Below are 21,885 nucleotides of genomic sequence, written 5' to 3' on the forward strand. Positions count from 1 at the left end.
TTATATAGTATGAATGAACGAAGCAAATTATAATCTTTATAGGATTGGTGCTACATTGACTCTTTCAAAGCACTGACTTTGAGTCAAGATTAGAATGGTATCGTATATTCAATATGGTCTTTGAAGAGGTAAACTCAGAAGGAATTCATAAAAGAAGCTTCCACTGAACTGTAAGGTTTTACCATAGGTGGTTTGAGCTTTACTGCTCTGGGTGGCAAACTAAAAGTGACTCACATTTTTTGACAACTTATGGAAACCAGGTAACATCTGCGTCCATCGTCAGCTCTAACAATACCGCCAGATTCTGTAAATGCCGCAAGCTTTGGAAGAAACTAGATCAAGGCCTCACACCCAAGGCCATGGTGTTTCTGTGGCGTTTGCGGGTCTCTTCTCTCCTGGTTGTTTTTGCTGGTGATCTGAGTGTAGTGGGAGCTTGTGGTGGAGGCCCGTGCTGGAGGTGGCCCCAGATTTGAGGCTGGCAGGTAAGGCCACTCTGAGACGACCTCAGATTTCCAGCCTATTATATGAGCAGGTCCCTGAGCCACTTGTGTGTCATCTGAGTGGCAAAGAGATCATGACTGGGACACCGGAGCCTCTGGCTGCTCTGTGAGGACATCAGCCACAGGCCCAGTGGGGAGCACAGACCCAGGAAGTCCAGGGATGCTTGACCATCCAGGGTCCCTCCCGTCCTGTGTGGTGGGACCCATGCCCTGGGCGCCCCTTCCCGCTGTACCTCTTCCTCCTTCCTGGACACTTCTGACCCCAGGGCCTCAGGCTCCTCACAGGGTACCTGGTGGCCAACTGGCATGGGTTGTACATGTTGTGTTACTTGGTTTTTTTGGACCCATGTGACAATTTTATTTAAATTATTTTTGAAAAAATAATACACGCACATGATACACAGTTCAAAAGGCACAAGAGATGTGAAATGAGAGGCTTCCTGCCATCCCAAGTGTCAGTCACACTCCCCCACGGCAACCACCGTTAGCGTGTGCACCCCCGCCGGGGTGTAACACTCGGCGCAGACCATTGCCCGTCGGCACATCAGAGAGCAAATCCGTTGTATGATTTTACCGTAATTTAACCAGTAGCCCACTGACTAACATTTAGATGATTTCTAGTATTTTGCTGCTACAGACGATGCGTCAATGAGTAGCCGTCTATAGATTGTTCCGTCCCTGTAAGGTAAACTCCTCAAAGTGGAATTGACGGATCAAAGGGTGCGTACTCTTTAATTTTGGTAACTTTTGTCACATTGCCTTCCACAGAATTGTGCCAGTTTGCATTCCAGTCAACAAGGTGAGAATGCCCATGTTCTCACATTCTTGATAACACAGCAAATCATCAGACCTCAAGATCTTTGCCAATCTGATAGATGAAAATGGTATTTCAGTTGTCTGCTCCTGGCTTCTGCCCATTTATCTTCTTAGATGCCGAGCTTTTCTTTTTGAGTCGTAAGCACTTATTATGTGTCAAAGAAATTGGCCTTGTGCCATATGTGCTCTAAGTATTTCCCCCCATTTTAATTTTGTTTGTGTTTTGGGGTTTTGTTGGGGGTTTTTTGCCAAATTTTTTTTTTTTTTTTTTACATTTATCAATCTTTTGGGTATCAAAAGATTGGGTATCAGCTCTGGGTATCACATGATATTTAGAAAGAAACTACCCATTTTTATGGTCTCTTTTCCTGGATTTCCAAGTATCTTCTAGTGCCATTTGTATAAACACCATCTTACAAAGAAGGTCCAAAGCGTTCTTTTCCTCTGTTATGCAGAAGGGAAACCCAGGCCAAATAGAAACCAGCTCCTCTGTGGTCTCACTGGGCAGGAGTCAGGTGAGCTGAATTAGAGCATTTGATGTTTGTTGCACCTTGAGACACATCTCCCTGGGAGTCATACATCGTTTTCTTTAGAATGCACACCTTATCACTGGCCTTTGGAAATTCATACATTCACAGTCATTCAGAGTTGAACCAGGGCCTTTCCCAAGCCAAGCAGCTTCTTGGTGTCCATCCTTCAATTTCCACTTCTGGGATGGCAGCTAAAAATGACTGTGCAGTAGGTGGATAATTTCTGCTTGTTACTTACTAATAATTATAGCTTTCACTTTGGCATCTCTCACCGTCGAAACCAACGGCTATTCTTAGATGTGCAAGATCAGATTTTCTGATTTCTGCTGGGAATGTAAAGCTGTGATACTCTCACAAATTCCTTGGCCCTGGCTGGCCTGTCCCGTTTGCCCTTCCCCCTGCTAGGTTCCTCCCAGCCACCGGGAGGCTGCATCGGCAGGGTTGAAGGGTAATCCTGTGGCACGGCCCCCATGACAAGGTGAAGACAGCTCCCAGACAGGTGGCGTGAGGGTGACTGCACAGGGAGTGCTTGCAGGAGGGAACATGTGGTACCCCGGGGTCAAGCCTGACCTGACACGGTGCCAGTCTCTGTTGGTCAGCCCCACCAGAACTGCCCCTTCTGCTGCCCTGGGAGGTTTTGATTCACGGTCTACAACCTGCAGGTAGCTGACCTTTACCAAGCACCGTGCGTGTGTCAGACCTGATCCTAGGACTTTATGTGTCTTAACTTGTTTAGTCCTTGTGATAGCCATATAAGGCGTAAATACCCTTTAATCACCCCCATTTTACAGATGGAAAAACCAAGACACAGCTCTCACGTCACCTGCCTAAGGTTACATGACTAGTAAGTGGAGAAACCAGAATCCAGACCCAACCAGTGTGGGCCCAGAGCCCCAGCCCCTGCCCCGGGAAGGCACTCAGCTATGGAGCACGCAGCTGTGAGCATCTGTTCACGTGCGTCATCAGGGCGAGGCTCTGGAGCTCAGGGGTCAGCAGACGGACACGGGCTCTGCCTTCATGGAGTTTACAGATGTGAAACATAACAACGGCAGAAGCACTTAATTCCACGGTGCCGAGTACCCCAGAGCAGCAGTGTAGGCTCTGGGAGAACTGGGAACCGAGGTCCTCCCCAGCCAGGACCGGAGGAGGCCTGAGCACGTGGCAGGCGTAGGACACACGTGGACAGGCCTGTGGGCCACGTGAGCCCTGAGGTTAGAGAAATGGCAGGGTCGCAGGGCATGCAGCCTAGAGAGGAAGAATCACGTGGCCGAGGCGAGGCCAGACGAGCCAGCGCCCTGGTGAGCAGGTCAGGATCTCTTCCTAAAAGCACTGAAAAGCTGTTGAAGGATGGCAAGCGGGGGGATGAAAGGATCAGAGGGAGGTTGCTACAAGATCACCCTGGAGGAATGTGGGGCACGGAACGGGAGGCAGTGCCGTGGGGAGGCAAGGTCAGGAACTTCGGTCTGTGTGACCGCGGGGAACGGCCGGTCTGAGGGGGGGAGAGAGGGGGGATACCTGAGTTGCATTTTCGAGGCAGAACTGATAGGACTTGTTGATGGGTTAGATGTAGGGGTGAAGGTAAAGGAAGACTCCTGTGTTGGGAGCTGGAGCCAGCGGGTAACTGGTGATTCCTCTTCCTGCCACGGGCAGCCTGGGTGGTGGGAACCGATGGGTGGGGATATTGGGGGGCAAGAGCAACCAGAGCCCTCCTTGAACTTGGGAGCGTCGGGTGCCTGAGGACGCACAGTGAAGGTGTCAGGCAGGTGGCTGGATACTCAAGTCTACGCTTGAGGTTTGGGCTAGAGACATCAAGTTGCGAGTGGGGATTTAAAGCCAAGGGATGTGGTGAGAATGTCAATGGAGAAGGGAAAGGGCCAGGCCCCAGACCTGAGCCCTCAACATTCAAAATTTGGGGAGGAGAGGAAAAGCCAAAGCAGCAGAAAGGAAGTGGTCAGCAAGGCGGGAGGGAACCGGGAGATGTGGCGTCCTGGCAGCCAAGGGGAGTTACGAAGGCGCCTGCGCGGTACCATCAAGGGCTTGGGTTCTGGACTCAGACTAGTGGAAATCCTGGTCCCACCACCCTAGTGCCGTCCTCTGCAAAATGACGACAGTTTGACAGTCACACAGAAAATGCATGAGCGTGTCCAACAGGTGGGGGTCAAACACTCCATAACTGTTAAAATAATGATTTCTTGATCAGCATCGTATCTTCATTTATTTTTAAAGGTTATAGTCCATTTATAGTTATTATAAAATATTCCCCACGTTGTATACTATATCCTTGCAGCTCATTTTATACCTAATAGTTCATACCTCTTAGTCCCCTACCCCTCCCTTGCCCCTGCCCCCTTCCCTCTCCCCATTGTAAAATAATGATTTTTAAGTGCGTGTGGCAGGTAGGAAATGCTGCGGAGGGCTTGAATAGGTGGAGACAAAGACATTTGTCTCCCGGCAGACACGTGCGCCCAGCCCTGGCGCTGCCCTGCCCTCCGCGGCGGAGGCTGTCCCAGGACCAGCTTGCTAAGGCTGTTTCCCAAGTCTCCTCTCTCTAGGGAAGCAGGATTTGGGGAAAGGGAAATGGTTTCGGGGGGTCGGCGAGTCTGCAGGCCTAACTCCCTGCTGCCTGCAAGACCGAGAGAAGCTGATGGCCCATGCGCCTTTTTCTGCATCCCTCTCTGCCGGACCTCTGGTGGAATGGAGGATCTGATGGCTCGCACACAGGTACAGCCCTCTGGCCGCCTCTCACATACACGGCTCCTTTGTGTGAGTTTCACAGGAATGTCCCCTCTGGGTAGGCTAAGCCCCAGGGAGCAGGTGTGCCTTAGCTGAAGGCACCTTGGTGAGAAGAGCTTCCTCGCTTTCCAGGGGCAGATGCAGCCCTACGCCAGGCTCACAGCTGGCCAGCGGGGTCCAGGCTGGTCAGCCCCACTCCGCCCAGCGCCTCTGCACGGCGCACGACCCAAACAGCCCTGAGCCCAAGGCAGGCAATGGGAGCCAGTTCTCAGCCTTGCAGCCGACGTGAAGCAGGTGCTTGACAAGTGTCAGAAGAGTGAATGAACGAGTGAGGAAACTGGGCCCCGTGCAGGGCTGTGGGTGCGTCCCGCTCCAGGTCCCCCTATCGGGAGCCCCCTTCACCACTGAGGAGGAAAGAGGCCCCGGACCTTGGCACTATAGCTCAGCCCTTTTCAGATCCCATCTTTAGCTTGGTTTGGCCAACGATTTCGGAAAGCCCTCTGCGCGAGGCACAACGCACAGGGGAGCGGACTTGATCCCGGCCCTCCAGGGACGTGACCTCTACGGGGTAACACAAGTCACGGGAGCACGGGGCAGCCTGGGGTGAGGGACTTCCCAGAGCACGCAGGGCAGTGGAGGGGTGACGCACCCAGGCCTGTCTGGGGAAGTCGTGTGCAGGGTGGGGTTTGGGGGGACGTCGTGTGCAGGGCGAGGTTTGCGGGAACCCAGGGTGAGGAGTGATGGGTCTGCAACAGTACAGGGAAGGCACTTTGGGCAGAAGAAACAGCACAGCCAAGGTGTGGAGGTGAGACCGTGAATGGAGCACGGAGGGAGTGAAAAGGTAGCAGGGTCCTAGTTTAGAACGGGAAGCAAAAACATCTGGGTTACATTCACCTGCAGTTGGGAACCATTGAGGGTTTGCAAGCGGGGGTGGGGTGGAGGGGTATTTCCAGCATTTTTCATAGTAACCTGGTAGCAAGGAGAAAGCAAGGGAGTCCAGAGAGGACAGCCAGAGCTTAGTCTGAGCTTCAGAAAGGGGTAGAAAGTGTCCGTGACCCTGCGTGGCACCTTACCTTTGGTTAGAGGCTGTCAGCTGCCAGCGACCAGGACAGACTCTGTCCCTCTGACCTCTTCAGAGAGTGACCCTTCAGAGCCCGCCCCGCAGCGGGGGCTCTGACACTGCGCTGAACTATGTTCTTGTTAGGAGGCGATCAGCTTTAAGTTCCCAGAGCCAGCTTCCCTCTCTGTCACTGTTCCTTCAGTACAAGCTCTTATATCTCTTAATGAGCTCAAAAGGCCCTTTGTGGGTTTTTTTGTGTTTTTTTTTGTTTTCACTTGAATTTAGCCCTTGGTGAAGGGGTCAGGGGAGCATCACTTGCTGTGGCTTCTCTGACCTTTGACTCCTCATCAACCTGGGCCACAGAGACGGTTGCCTTCCTCTGACCCGCAAGCAGTGTCCATTAGTCTACAGTCTTTCCTTAAGCACCTACTAAGTGCTAGACCTGTGCTAAGGGATGCAGAGGTGACGTGGCTGGAAGTTGCTCATAGTTTTAGTGGGAAAAGACAATACCGATCACATTTTTTGGAGGCTTTAGGGAAATAGTACACCTCTGTTTACGTCCTGAGTTCTGAGCCAATTAAGAAAGAGACAGGGAGTGAGATGGAGATCACACTCCCAGCTTTGTGCCCAGGGAGGCTGAATCGGAGGATGCATCGTGACTCCTGGCCTCAGCTGGGCTCCCAGTGCATCACAGCTGATCGAATTCACCCGGCCCGAATTGCTGGCCTCGCTGTCGCAGGAGCAGAGCCCAGCATCACGCCCGCAGGAGCAAGCCGAGAATGCGGGCATTCAAGGCTCCAGGCTTCCACCCTCTTGGTTGAGACGCGGGCCAGCCTCAGGCCCCACCTGGCAGGTGAACAGGCCCAGAGAAGTTGATGGCCTTGCCCAAGGTCACACACAAGGCCTGGGCGCAGGGATCGAACCTTCCATGTTCCCCTGACACTGGCTGACCAACGGGGTACCCTAGAGTCCTGGTAGCAAGGAGAAGGAGGGCTTGAATAAGGTGGAGACAGTGCTGCCTCAGAGACCCGGAGAGGGGGCCAAACCAAGAGGGGAGGCCAGCTGTCCACTCTTAGGATCTCTTTGGAGGAAAGAGGCTCCACTGGGGAGATATGGTTTGAAAATCACCCCAGCCCGTTGCGCCTGTGTCCTTCTGTTTGATCTTAAAACGGAGGGGTCAGGGAGCAGCGCAGGCCGTGCACTCGCCCGCCCCTCTGCCTCGGGAGCGCAGGCCGCAGCGGTGACATGAGCCTGCCCCTACAACTTGGACAGCACGGCAAAGAAGTCCTCGGGGGTCTGGATCCTCTCTCCCACCTTCTCAATCATGACTCAGCTCAGCCCCCGTAGTCTGTTTCCTCATCACGAGGAGGGAGGAGAGGCACCAGACCTGTAGCCGAAGACACGGAACCAAGAAGACACTCGGTCCCGTGTTTGTTTTCACGGGGACCCACACAGAACAGGGTGTCATCTACCTTGTTGTGTTGGTGTTCAAGGCTCCCCGCCCCCCGCTACAACATACACCTTGATTCTTGTTATAAAAACTCTGGGGACTTCCCTGGTGGTCCAGTGGCTGGGAGTCTGCCTTCCAATGCAGGGGATGCGGGTTCGATCCCTGGTCGGGGAACTGGGATTTCACATGCTGCGAGGCAACTAGGCCCGCACGCCACAACTAGAGAGGAGCCCGCGTGCCGCAATGAAGAGCCTGCGTGCCGCAACTAAGCCCCAAAGCAGCCATAAAACAAATAAATGAAAATAAAATAAAATAAAATTTAAAAAGCAAAAGCAAAACAAAGCTCTGGAATCATTTCGTCCCCGCTCTCCCAAGTTGGCCTTTATTCCGGAGCGATCTAGATGGGAGGGGCCTGTGGTGTCTCACCCACCCACAGGCAGCCCTGGGACCTTGGAAATGAACACGAACTCACCCCCAGAGGGAAGCAAGTCAGGAGGCAGCATACAGTGGGAGGAACATTCTGTATTGCTGCCCCCGCAGCCGCCAGGCTCCGGAACCTGAAACTGCCAGATACACCCCGGACTCTTCTGGCGGGAGCTTGGAGAGAGTCGTGTTACTGGAAGACAGCGGGCAGCCCTGCGTGTCTACCTCCCAGGAGGGCAAGTTTTGCAGAGGCCCAGGCGGAAGGACAGACGCGTGTGGTCTCTGTTCCTACAGAGGCCCCGTGTGTAGTAGGTGCTCAGTAAGTACCTCAAGAGAGGAGTCTCAGAGGATGTGAGGCAGGCGCAGTGCCAGCCCGGCCACACTTAGAGCTCAGTTGTATGTGAGTGTCCGAGTTTCCAGGTCTGAGAGGCTGGGCCTCTCCCTGCAGGTCCCCGGGCCAGCCCATCACCTCTGCTCCCTGTTGAGGGGGACTGACGGCCAGAAGCACAGATGGGGTGCAGGGTGGGCCTGTGCCTCCCCCGGGCTTGCTCATGGCCTGAGGAGTCAGTCACTGGTGTGACTATGGTCACCAGGGAAGTGAGGTGCTTAGGAGAGGGCCATGCAGTGGCACCGACACTGACCACACACTGCCCAGAATTTCCAGTCTCCGCGCCTGAAGCTGGAGGTGGGGAGATAGAAGGGTGGATGTCAGCACAACGTGCTGTCTGGGGGCGTAGCCAGGACCCCTCACAAAATGTCTCTAGGGACACAGCCATCAGAGGGATACCCAGGCTGGGCTCCCCTTCCAGCTGGGGCGGTGGGACGGGGTCAGAGGTAGCTTCCGGGGGTGGTGGCCGTTGAGCTGGGCTTTAAAGGGGGTACAGGGGTGACACCATCAGGGCAGAGGCAAGAGAATAAACAAAAGCCCAGGGAAACAGCGGCGGCTTAACATGGCAGAGCCCGGGGGTGTAGGAAGCAATAGGAACACAGGTTAGTAGGGGCGGTAGAGACAGTCACCAAGGGCTCCGGATGCCAGGCAAAGGGGTCTGGATGTTATCTGGGGGCAGCGGAGACACTGTTCTCTGTAGAGAGCTGAGAGCACAGCCGCAAAGCCACGCCTGCCTGTACCTTGCCCTGGGACCTCGGACAAATTGCTCAGCCTGTCTGTGCCGCAGTTTCCTCGTCTGTATAACGGGGATAAAATAATAGTACCTAGTGGATCACTGTGCAGACAAAAGCAGAAGTGAGAGCACTTCTTTGCACAAAGCCCATGTTGGATGATGATTAGCTACTGGTATCATTACTGTTACCGTTCATTCGTTCGCACCCATTTCTTGCGCTCTGACTGCCAGGCACTCATCCGGTCGCTGGGACACAGCAGTGAATAGTGTGAAGGTGGTGGCTTATGTTCTAGAGGGGCCCCCCAGACAGTGAGTGAGACAGACAAGGTGAGCCTGGTATTGGCCGGAAGGGAAAGCAGGGAAAGGAACTGGGTCGTGCTGGGCCAGGACGGGGTAGGGGGAGCAGCAGTTTTAGGTGGGATGGTCATCAGAAGCCTCCCAGAGGCCGTTCCGGGGAAGACTGAAGGGGGTGAGGGGTGCACAGGAACGGAAGGAGCGCTTTTCAGCAGGGTGGTGACCCCACCGGAGCTTTGCCTGGGGAGGCTGGTCTGTCAGTGGCTGCGCGGGACAGAGGGGCTGGAGGAGAGACGGGAGGGGCGTGAGGAAAAAAGTCAACATTTTCTATTTCTTTGTATTGTGTTCTTCTATCATTCCTATTCTCGTGTGCCTTCCGTTATACACAACGTGTGCATATACACGTAACTTGGAGATATGGGCACAAAACCTCCTTCTCTGCCAGGAGTGGAGGCCAGCAGTCAGGGCAGGAGCAGGCGAGGAAGGGGCTGCCCCGGGGGTGGGAGGAGGGGTCTGTGGGCCCGGAGCACAGCGGCCACCTGAGCGGGGCTCTGGGTGGTGGTCTTGACAGGTGTGGTTGAGGAGGGAGAGGAGTCTTCCCACATCCAGCCAATGCAGGCCCTACACTGGAGAGGCTGTGGGGCCGTGACCTCAGGGCCCTAAGGAAATGAGGGATATGAGCGGACCTGGGGATGGCTGGGGGCACAGGACGTGCATGATGGAAGCCAGGGCTGCAGAGCAATTAGGGACCCTCCACGTAGGCGTGGGAGACTTGAGACCTGAGACTGGAGGAGAACTAATTCTCCTGCTTTTTGGAAAGCGATGGCTCGTCAGTATACAGTTACTAGTCCCCCCGGTGCAGTGGCTTTCCCTGGTCGGTCCAGGGCAGGGGCTGATGGAGCAGTGATTTTATGTTGTGCCCATAGCAGCACCGCCTGCTGGCCTTGTCACACTTCCTGGCATCGGGGAACCAGCCCGAGAGCAGAGCCGTTGCCCTGTGAGGGGCTGTGCCGCTCTGGTTTGCCTGTCCTTGGGTTCATCCAGCCCTTCTTCTGTGGTTGCCAGAGCTGAGGGCAGGTGTCCCTGGTGCGCCCTGAGGATGCGTGACCTCCGAATGGGGGGGGGCAGGGCCCAGGCAGGCCTCACTCCCGTCTCATCGGTGGTGACAAGTGTCCCCTCCAAGGCCGCACGGCCTTGACTCGAGTGCCTGTGAACAGTGGGCGGGAAGGACCGTCAGCCCGCGGCTGTTTCCACTTGGGGTTGGGGGCTGGGCTGGCTGGCTCTGGGCCCTGCATATTCCAGGTGGGCCCCTGCCAGACTCCCGTGGTGGAGGGGAGGCGATGTCCCAGGGCCTCTGAAGGGCAGTGGCCCAGGACAGCATGTGCCTGTGCTCTCCTCCTCACAGCTGAAGTCTACATCGGCATTGGGAAGCCGGCAGAAGCCACAGCCTGTACCCAAGAAGCTGCCAACCTCTTCCCGATGTCCCACAACGTCCTGTACATGCGAGGCCAGGTTGCCGAGCTCCGAGGAAACATCGAGGAGGCCCGGCGGTGGTACGAAGAGGCCTTATCCATAAGCCCCACCCACGTGAAAAGCATGCAGCGGCTGGTGAGTCTGAGCGCTGGCGGGGCCTCCAGCCCTGGACCAGGGGTCCCCCGGGAAGCAGCACATAGTTCTTGACCCTCAAACCCTGTTCCTGTTCCAAAGGCCAGATGCACCTGGGCTGCCAGGCTGTCAAGGTGCATCAAGCCAGCGAGCGCCGTTCGGTTGTAGTTTACGCAAATGGAGCTCGTAGGAATCGGCAGCGCACAGCCTCAGCGACGACCCTACCCGGGGGTCCTGATCGGTGTGAGAGGAGAGTTTTGAGTCAGTGGTCTCTGGCCAGCAGTCCAAGCCACCTTGTGGCTCTGGGTTTAATAAAGACATATTTGTGGCCCTGGGCTCTGTCATTGTCATCTTGGTCTCCGAGCTGCTTATGGCGGCCACCTTGGGGATGTCCACACCTTGGGGAGCCTTCAGTACAGAAGTCAGAGCACTTTACCTCCTGGGGGGCTCTCTTACCTTGAGGGAGCCGAGACCCCAGCCTGTCTCCCAGGCCACTGGCTAGTGGGAGCATCCTGTCAGAGGACGGGGGCAGCCCTACTGTGCCCAGAGGACCCAGGTAAGTCACCACAGCGTCCACACTGCATACGGGTGTGGTGGCTCTGAAGCCGCACATGCCCCTCCTCTGGGTGCCCGGCCAGGAGCCCGGGGCTGCCCCACTGCTCCCCTCCCTTCCTTGCCTGGGAGTTGGCCACCCGACCACCTCAGTTTCAGTTGGGCGGGGTCAGTTAGACCACTCACACGTGGGGCACAGCGGCTGCCCAGGAGCCGCCCGTCTGCTGTCCCCGTCCTGCGAGAGTCTGGGTGGAGACTTGGAGATGAACCGGGTCCAGGGAGCGGGTGAAAAGCTGCTTTCTCTGGGCCTGTCGGCCAGACTTAGCTTCTGAATTTGTATTTCATTCTTAGCGGTAGGACATCTCTGATTTCATGAGCCACGGGAAGGGAAAAGCCCGTAATGCAGCCGAGGTGTCCTTCAGGTGGGCAGCCCTCGGGAGCCCAGCGTGTGTGATCGGGGGGTGTGACGTGGAGGAACGGGCATCGGGCAAGGTGTCCAGGGACGGAATTCTGGCCCTGCCGTGTCACTCGCTTGCTCTCTGACTCTGGGGAAAGCCCATAAGCTCCGCACTAGGTTTCCTTGCTGTAAAATGAAAATATTCAACTAGATAGGCTGTGAGTTTCTGTCCAGTGCTAAGAGGATACGGTTTTGTAACCAATAAGTAAAATGTTCTCCAGACGGTCCCAAAGGCTTTGTTCTCTCACCACTGCTCACAGTAACATCACAAAATGTAGATGGAGCTGAGCAGTAACTAGTGGTTTTCAGCAGAAGAGGGCCCAGGTGCCCAGCATTAGGAACCATGGGAAACGTATGCTTCTGAGCCAGATCTGGGTTCAAACTCAGCCCTGTCCCTGCCCCCGGGACACCTTGGGCTAGTCACTTAACCTCTAAGAGCCTCGGTGTTTCTGTGCATTGAGCTGTTCCTTACCCAGTTCATTTGTGAGAACAACATGAAATGGTTTACATAACGAGGCCAGCAGAGCTCCTGGCACCTAGTAGGTGCTCATTAAATAGAAAACTGAAGACAATCATTTTCAGTTTTAAAAATAAATCAGACCTTGTAATAATTACAATCATTTAATTTTCAACTTCCCTTTATGAGCATTTTGTAGTTCAAGACAGCTTTATAAATAATTTTACGTATTATCCAAACATTAGTGTGTTTGGTTAAAAATATTCCATGGCTTTTCATTTTTGTCTCACTATTGTAAGAGGAATCTGTAAAGAGCTTTTGAGATCTCCCTGCTTTTGCTGAAGTATCACAGAAGAGGTATAATCAACACCGAGCACCCAGCCTTTTTATTAAAAAGAGGCAGCGTGTTTCTACCCCGGGGCCTATGAATTATTCAGAGAAGTATTTCTTGTTCGTCCCCAAGGGGAACACATGAGACAAAAGATCAAATAGGAAAATCGCACCGGGAAAGTTTTCTGTTTCACCTTTGGAGCTTGTCAAGACACCTGAGCTCCCTGCCAAATGCCAGACGCTTTCCTTTCTGAAAGGAGCAGCAGTGGGCCCAGCGGAGGAGAGCTGGTGAGCGAGGGCCGGGTGATGGAGGGGCCTTGCCTGTTGGATGCAGGGCAACGACCGAGCCTTCTCTGGCCTGGAGACATTAGCTGCCTTGGAGGTCTCAACAGGAGAAAATGGCGATAATAATAAACCCTTAAACTTCTCCACGCGTCCTGCTACATTCAAAAACTATGCAGACTGGAGGCAGATTGAGTCCGACAGGCCTACAAATTTGAGGAGTTCAGATTCTCGTGGCCCGAAACTGCCCAGTGACTGTGATTGTTGTGGGTCCCAAAGGGTGGCTTGGCCAGTTCCTTCTTGGTGACCTCGTAAATGAGGCCCGCGGGCCTGCGTCCTCCCAGCCACAGCCACAGCTGGCGGGAGCCCCGCGGCAGCCAAGGTCAGCTTCCCCTCCCACCGGTGCTGCCGACTCTCCTGGTGCCCGCGGAGGGGCAGCCCCTGGAACCCAGGCCCCCAGCCCTGAAACATCACAGCCCTCTCTTTCCTGCCTCCCACCCCAGCTCACAGGAAAGCTCTGTTCCTTTGGCTCACCCTCCTGGTGCATAAAGAGGCATAATCTTAGCCCCAGACACACATGAAGCACAGGAAGGGAAACCTCTTATTGAGTCACAGAAGGTCCTGCCTCTACCCTCGTGGCAGCCAGACTGCTTTGCAAGCCCCTAAGTGAAGACAAATTGTCAGCAGGGAGATCAGAGGCCGCCTTTTTACCAGGTGACGTCCAAGGGAAGAGTCGGGGGCTCTAGACTTACGGGGCAGAGGAGGCGGAAACAGATGTGAGCGTTGGCACCTGCCTGGCTCTCAGGAGTGGGGTGCGCAAGTGACAGGGTGGGCCAAGGAGGCCTGGCCGCAAGGCCACGGCGAGGGTCAGAGGTCAGACTAGAAGGAGTTTGAAGGACCTGAGCGCAGCAGCGAGCACCATCCCAAAGAACCAGCCAAGGGGCTTCCAAGGGAAGGAACCGACTGCAGGCAGATTGCAGGTCATGGAAAAAGCCCAGAGGATGGAAAGTGCGTCTGCGTCAGCCCTGATGCTCAGAGAGGAAGGAGAGGGGCCAAGGGGCAGTCGGAGGGAGCCGATTTGAAGGAAGGAAGCCACGTTGTGTGTCACAGGTGGAGACCAGGGGCTGACGGTGGCCACGGAGAACAGTTAGAAGTCGGGGCGCGAGCTTGTTCCCTGAGGAACGATTGTTTGCCACCTTCTAGGGCGGGTTAGTGGGAGGACGTGCCACCGCGCAGCCCAGCTCGTAGGAGAGGCACGATTTCAGAGAAATGCAAACACATTAATATTGTTAAAAAGCAATAACGACTTGGAGGCAGATGGTACTCATTAAAGTATTAAATGTATTAAAGTTAATACAAGGTCAGACTTGACAACAGAAATGTAAATTAAACCCCAGTGAAAATTGACAGTTTTCTAATAGTTTCAGCCTTCACAGATGTGTTTAAATTCACATACAGGGCAAAAAAAGAAGAGAAATAATGTGTTTAATATTAATAATGAGTTAGCACAAGACAAGAGAGCTGAGTGTGGGCAGATAGTAAGTGAGCGGTGAGCTGACGGGATAAGGAATTACAAAGTGATGTTGTTGACAAGGGGAGGGAATCATAGAGTGATCACACTTTTTTCCAGAAAATCTAAAGGCATATGTTCATATCATTTTTGCATAAGTATATAACTTTACATACATTTGCATGCCATGGTAAAAAGCCTTTCACTCCCAGGACCTGAGATAAATTAATGAAACATAGAGCAACTGTTTCCACACCAGTAACCCTGTGCTCAGGAGGAGGGGGTAGAGGAGGGAAAGGGGGCTCACGGCGGACTAAGGGCAGAGGAACGGGCTCTGGGTGATACCATCCAGGCCAAGGACAGGCATGGACTCAGGGTAGACAGGGACACGATGACCAGGATAGGGACAGGCTCTGCAAACAGGGCCACCTGCTTGCCCTCTGATAACGTCACCCTAGGCTCCCGAGGGCAGTGTGTGAGATGGGAGGGTAAGAAAGGAACAGAGGGGCTTCCCTGGCGGCACAGTGGTTGAGAGTCCGCCTGCCGATGCAGGGGACACGGGTTCGTGCCCCGGTCCGGGAAGATCCCGCATGCCATTGAGCGGCTGGGCCCGTGAGCCATGGCCGCTGAGCCTGTGCGTCTGGAGCCTGTGCTCCGCAACGGGAGAGGCCACAATAGTGAGAGGCCCGCGTACCGCAAAAAAAAAAAGAAAAGAAAGGAACAGAGAGAGCCTTCAAGAGAGAGATGAACGTGGAAGGAAGCCAGAAAGGCTGTGTGCGGGGAGATGATGTTGGTAAGACTAGAGGGGAAAATACTGCTGAGAAAGTAACTTATCCTGGAGCACATCACCAATGAACTCGACAGGTCGAAAAGAGGTGTGAAACAGAAGCAGATGGTGGGGGTCGCCCAGGGCGTGCTGGGGGCCGGGGCCGCAGGAGAGCGAGACAGGCGTGCTCTGCTCGGGCGGCTTTGGGGAGGGTGTGAGCTGGAGAGGGGCTGGGCCCGGAGGGCCCCGCTCACGCCCCAAACCCGCCCTGCAGGGAAGGAAGAGGACTGACTTGTCCCCAAGGGATGGGCCTCCAGCTACGGCAAGATGAGGGTCTCTCAGAGCTAATGCCGAAGCGGGGAGAAACCAGAGAGGAAGCACCAGGGACCATGGCCTTGAATGTCGAAGGTCCCACGACAAGGCTGGACACCTGGACAGGGACAGAGGCCATCCGTCCTTCAAAGGAGGGTAGCTAGGAGACCGGGGGCGGGTGGTGTGAATTTCACCCGCTCTGCCACAGGAAGTAGTGAGAAAGGCCTACTGGTGGAGCACCCCAAAGAAAGGGGAGGACGATGGGGAAGAGGGACCATCGGAGGCCAGGGGTCGGGCCCCAGAGGTCCTCCCAGGAGTGGGGCGGAGGCCTCCCTGCCTCAGCCTGAGGGCCCCGTGATGGTGGGTTGTATGAATAGCTCGGCAAGGACCCCCAGGGAGGCTGCAGGGGGTTCCTGCTCAGTGGAAAGACACTTTGGGGGCTCTTGTAGGTGGCCAGTTGAATAATAGAATAGACTTTTTGTTTGGGGCATGAAGGGTCCAAAAGTGCTGGCTGACCTCTGTGGATGAGGCGTGAAACACGCCTCACCCCACACCTCAGTTCAATCCAGACAGCTCCAGGCTAAAGATTTCAGCACAGGTGTCTTCGAGGGTCTCCTCCGTGATCTTACATTTTCAGAAACATCAGAAATCTGTAGTGACATCAAGTGTGAGAACTTCAGAACGGGTGCTGCAGTTCTGTTCCGGGAGCACATTAGTAGCAAAGGCTGGCAGAGAACGGCCGCGCTGTCGGAAAAGTGCATCCTGTTATGAAATACCCGGAGGCACGCCACGTCGGCAGGAGGTCTGGAAGGAGGACCTGAAATGCGCGGTGCATGGGGACAAGTCTTCTAGATGGTTACTTCATTTTAAGTTGTGTTCGCAGCTCTAAAGTTTGAGCCAGAAGCATCCGAACAAGGCTAATGACATTGCTCGGAGACGGCGGCAGCTCTTCTGAAGTTCAAAGAGGGACCTGAAGTCGGAGCTTTCTTTAAACTGTCCTCAAGCTTACACGCGCGTCTACTGTGCGAAAATACTTCATCCCATTGCGCATGACGAGCCAGAAGGGTGGCAGGCAGGGCAGGTCTGAATCAAGGGAAAGAGGTGACTCTGGCTTGCCTGACGCAGCTTGCACTGCTAAATTATGAAACTTTGGTGTTTTTCTCTCTCTCCCTCTTTTAAAGTGTTTCATGAGACTTGGAGGAAATAGCTTGCGTCTATTTTATGATTTAGAAGCACGTTTTCCAGTTTATGCCCCTATTGGAGGAGAGATGCAGCATGGAGTCGTGAGATTTTCAGGGTGATTCCAGAGGCGGAAGCTGTCTGTGTATCTGTCTAGCTTATCCATCAGTTTAGTAAGGTGTACCCAGGGCCCAGGGCCCAGACAGGGCAGGGCTCCGCATCTTTCCCTTGGAGAAGCCAGTCTTAAAGAAGGGAACTTTGATCCTTCCTGTTACTCTGGATAAGACCCAAGTACAATTAAGGTAATGAAGCCGAATGGAGATACCCTTCCCCTTGCAAATGCTGATCTTGAGAAACGGATCTCTTTCATCGAAAGTATCGATTTCTCTCTGTACATAGAAAGAATGATTGGCAGGGAACAAAACACTACCATCGTCTAGTGAGAAGCCTTCTCATCTATTAATTGTATTTCATTTACTTCCAGGATTTTTAAAATGCTTTTAAACATAAGGAGAACAATTGTTTTCTTTAAAGGAAGACTACTGAAATATTTAGATGTCCACCTTTCCTACTCATCTGTGTGCTATTGACAGTACTCTTTGAAAAGTGTACAGGCCTTAACTTCTCTACTGTCTTTACTGACAGTATTTGGGACTCAAACTAACAGAGGAGAGGAAAGAGCAGGGCCTTCTACCAGATGCTTAGCCCCTGTTCCTCACTCCAGCTTCCCTCCCGTCCCTTAATGGTACACACTGCCTCTGAGCAACATTGACAGCTTCAGGCCCTTCCAAGAATTTTTCTTTTTTTAATAGATTTATTTATTTATTTTTGGCTTCGTTGGGTCTTCGTTGCTGCGCGCAGACTCTCTCTAGTTGCAGTGAGCCGGGGCTGCTCTTCGTTGCGGTGCACGGGCTTCTCATTGCGGCGGCTTCTCTTGTTGTGGAGCACGGGCTCTAGGTGTGTGGGCTTCAGTAGTTGTGGCACGCAGGCTCGGTTGTTGTGGCACACGGGCTTAGTTGCTCCTCGGCATGTGAGATCTTCTCCGACCAGGGCTCGAATCCATGTCCCCTGCATTGGCAGGCAGATTCTTAACCACTGCGCCACAAGGGAAGTCCCTCAAGAATTATTAATAATTAGCACGAATATAACCTTAACCTCAAAAAAGAAATGTAAAACCTCATTCGCCGTATCTGATGTTTATTCTTGCCGTATGAAATATGAAATAGAGAATTTCATTTTTACTGGTGGGGACGCTGCCCTTGGTGACCTGCCCTAGGTCATATTTCAAGTTAGGAACAGAGCCAGGACAAGAAGGTAGAGTCACTTAAGAGTCTCCAGCTTGAATGATAGGACAGCACAGAGGTTGAGAGCATGGCACTGGAGCCAACCCACCTGGGTCCCAGCTTTGTCACTTACCGACTGTGTGGCCTGAGATACGTCCCTTAATCTTTCTGTACTTCCATTTTCTCAGCTATAAAATGGGGATAATAATGGTGATCCCCTGGCGGTGTGATTTTGCGGGTTAAGTGAGTCACACAGGCTGCCTAGCCCTCCAGAAGCACTAGCTATGAGCGTTACTACCAGTCTCCATAATTTAGGTCCCACCTGCCCGTGGTGGAAGCCTCTCTGCCTCGATTTGACAGGGAGTTCTTTTCTGAAGGAACTGACCATGGGTGTGGCTTTCCTCCTGAACCAAATTTCAGCGGTTGGAGGAGCTGAAATAAGAATATATCATGGGGCTTCCCTGGTGGCGCAGTGGTTGAGAGTCTGCCTGCTGATGCAGGGGACACGGGTTCGTGCCCCGGTCCGGGAAGATCCCACATACCGCAGAGCAGCTGGGCCCGTGAGCCATGGCCGCTGGGCCTGAGCGTCCAGAGCCTGTGCTCCGCAACGGGAGAGGCCACAACAGTGAGAGGCCTGTGTGCCGCAAAGAAGAAAAAAATATATATATATCATGGCACGTGCTTGGCCAAGAGCATGGTATTACACTTTCCTTTTTAAGTATTACTTTCTGACTGTTTCTGTTGAGCCTGTAGCCCTAGTTATCCAGGCTGAAAGGAGTCAGGGAACGGTGGAGGCCCCAGCTGGCCTGACTTGTTGTCAGGTAGAGGCGGAAAGCATCTCTTCTGACTGGGTTCAGGGGGAGGCCCAGCTGGGCCAGACCAGGGCTGCTGTGGAAGATGGGTGCCCCCATGGCCAGGGTGGGGTGGGCCCTCAGCCTGTGGGCAGGGGCGGTCAGGTACCAGGCATCAGCCTGGGCGGCAGGAAGGGCAGAGCCTGTCGTGGAGCCCGGCTCAGGAGTCACTGCCTCTGAGAAGCGTTTCTTGGCCCCCTACCTACCTACCCTGACAGAGGGGCCCTCAGCCCCTTGACCTCCCCCCCTGGAAGCACCGGTTGAACCAACGCGGACTTGTTTGCTCACGGGTCTGTCTGCTCCTTGGGGGAAGGCGCCCTGCCTGAGGCAGCCCAGTGACTGCGTAGACCAGGGGTGGCCGGCCGGCGTGGGGCGGGTGGGCTGGGGAGGAGAGAGGGGGAGAACAACTACAGGCGATGGTGAACTTGACAGATGTCATTACTCCCCTTTTATGAGTGAAGCCCCCCAAAGCCTGGGTGCTAATTCCCTTGAATAGACCGAGCAGCTCTCGTGGGAACATGCTGGCTCCGCCGGGCAGGTTTACTAGCTCTTTGTGGCTCCGCCTCTGCACAAAGTCCCATCGACCACGAGGACAGGAAATGACACTGAGGTGGGACTGGAGACCGTGGAGGCCCGGACAGGGCTAATTAATGCACCTCCCGGGGTAGCGGGATCTCAGAGATGACTTGCTGGGCTGCCAGGCAGGGCTCCCGTCAGGTGTGTCAGCTTAGTGGTTACCTGTGGACCTGCTCCAGGGGCTGAACATGACAGAAGGCTGGAGGGGCAGCCCTCTGTTCAGGGGCCCCGGGAGGGGCGCGGTGACGACCCCTCTCAAGTTCAGACACTCTGTCCTGTTGTCCCCAAGCACATTCTTCTGTGTCAGACCCTGAACCCCATTTGGGGAGCATGGTGGTCACCATCCTTAGACCACAGACGGCTGTGGGACGCTACTGGAGTCCACAGGGGCGAGGCCCGGGCCGAGGGCGGGCAGGCGCCCCCGTGCAGCTGTCTGCCGGGCCTGCGCGGCTCTCTCAGTCCAGTCGCGGAGGGTCACCTCTAAGAAACGGACTCACCTGACCACACCCACGAGAGACCTAGTTCCAGACCAGAGATCAAAATGGTAATGTAAAACGAATCCACCATTCCTTGGTCGAAGCCCCTGTGCTCTGTTTCCCCGCTCCCCAGAGGAGCTCACCTGCCAAGCTAGATGCCAGGCCCCAAGGCCTGACTCAGACTCAAGTGCTGGGGTGGCTGAAATGGCCACCCCGGGCGGCCGGGGGCACCGAGGCAGACGTGTTGACGTGGCAGCCGCCGAGGGGTTGGAGCTGCGTGGACCCAGGCAGCACCCCTCCTCCACCGCACAGAGCTTCTTCCTGGGCCAGAGCGCTCCCACCTGTTCCCTCCGCTGTAGGCCAGAGCCTCCCTGCTAATGTCCTGTGGCTACAGATGAGGCAAGAAAGGGGTAGCCTCAGCCCCGTGTGCCACGCAAGTATCATTCAACATCATCTCCTGTCTGAAAACAACGGACGTCCAAACCCCACTCCCTCAGGCCAGGTGAATTCTCTTGTAGTGGACTTCCTGTTGGTCACCCCCAAGCCATCTCTCCCCAAGGACGATCTTTTGTCCCTTGGTTGTGACTCGGGACACACCCTCAGCCCTTCCTGCTGGTTCCCTCCATAGATTGTGAGCCTGGCGTCCCGTTCAGGACGAGACCACCTTCTGCTCTTGGTCCCAGACTGAGGGAGCCTCTTCTTTTGCCCCTGACCCCCACCCCAAACCCAGATGAAAGCAGCTTCCTTATTTCCACAGCACCAAGATATCTTCTCTGCTCTCACATCTTGCTTGGGTTGGGGAGGGGCGTCTTCTGAGGAAGGGAGGGAGAGGCCACATTGCCCTAACCGGCTTTGCAGAGCACCTGCACCCGTCTTTGGGAGGGAGGGGACAGCAGTGGCAGAAACAGTCAAAGAGCGAGTCTGCCGAAGCGGATCAGGGGAGCGAACCCAGCAGAGAGGACCTTTGAGTGGGGACGGGGGTGGCGGGTATTGGGAATGACTTGAGGGAAGAAGCAGGTAATTGAAAGGTTTTATGACACAAGCTATGTCTTCGCATCATTTTGAAACTGTGTGCTTCTGGCTTGTTGGGAACGTGTGTCCTTGTTGGAGCAAAAGGAGTGTCGCCTGGGAATCCGGAACGTGTGCTGTACATCCGCATGACTCCTGTGTGACTTGGGGCCCTTGTTCCCGCCACCCCCCGCCCCCGCCAGAAACCCTCCCACCCCAAACAGCATCAGTCGGTGCAGGGATGTTCTCTGCAGACATTTTCTGCTTGATGATTGGGTCCATCCTCCCACTGCAGCATTTTCTGGGTGCTGGCCAGGGAGCCGTGGCATCGGGCCACCCCTGCATTCCCTGAGGACTGAAATCACAGACCCAGAAGCAACACAGACCCAGGGCAGGCTCTGAAATGCAAGCCGTGTCACTAGGCTTTCCTTTGCTGCAGCTTAAGGGAAAAAATGAATTCTGTGTTTATTCCTCTTTTGTTTTGGAGTCTTAGATGACTAATTACAGGCAGAGTGGTTCAGTGTCTCATTAGTAATGATGATCTAAAATTATTTAAAATCTGACATACTCTACCCAAACCATTTATTCTTAGAAATTCTGCCCCATTATTCCAGGACGATTTGACGGTTCGCTTCCACTGCTTTCCTGCCTTTCCACAGTTATTGCTCCCTAGCTTGGATCAGGAATTTGATCCAGATTTTTTCACTTACCAGGGTCCTTCTTTGTTCTCAGATCCCGGTCCCTAATCCCCTCTCCTTATTTCAGGCCTCCCAGGATTTTAGCCCTGCTGCTTAACTTGGATTCCTCAGCTCCCTCCGCCCCCGCGCAGCCTGCCTCTGAACTCAGCCAGAGGGCGTAGCTGCCACCATTTTCTCATGGTGGCATTTGGAGCCACCCGGGCTGGCAGCCTCCAACCCGTCTCATGCCTGAATTGCTTCCCCATCATTTGGGGCTGGTCCCAGAGACGCCCCTGCTGGTGTTTCTGGGCTCTCTCTGGGCCATGTCTCTCTCATGTGTTGTCCGGACCTTCTGACAGTCTGAGCTTAAAACTCTTCAGCCCAGAGGTCTAGGGAGGACCTCCTGTGAGAAGTCTCCCCCAGGTACTGCTTCTGGTTTTCCTTCACCGATATCAAGGATGAGGGCCTAGGGTGGACAGGTGGCAGATGAAAGCCTTTGGACCTGATGCTCCCCAGACAGTTGAAAGCAGTCCGGGATTTAGAACACCAATGGAGTTCCCTAATCTAAGCATTCCCTTTTACAGTTGGGGAAGCTGAGACAGACGGGGGAAGGGACTTGCCAAGGGCACAGCACTGA

The 21,885-nt window shown here is 54.4% G+C and overlaps 1 protein-coding gene across 3 annotated transcripts in view; it reads left to right on the forward strand.

Moving 5' to 3' along the window:
- The window catches only part of TTC7B (tetratricopeptide repeat domain 7B), a 239,683-nt gene that overhangs the window by 198,214 nt on the left and 19,584 nt on the right, over positions 1-21,885 (forward strand). For all 3 annotated transcript variants that reach the window (XM_082841924.1, XM_082841925.1, XM_082841923.1), the window contains one exon: positions 10,333-10,535. In XM_082841924.1, coding sequence (XP_082698050.1) covers positions 10,333-10,535 — 203 coding nt within the window. The remainder of the gene's footprint in view (positions 1-10,332; positions 10,536-21,885) is intronic.

Source organism: Leucopleurus acutus (genome assembly GCF_964270905.1).
Source record: "Leucopleurus acutus genome assembly, chromosome: 1".
Classification (NCBI taxonomy): Eukaryota; Metazoa; Chordata; class Mammalia; order Artiodactyla; family Delphinidae; genus Leucopleurus; species Leucopleurus acutus.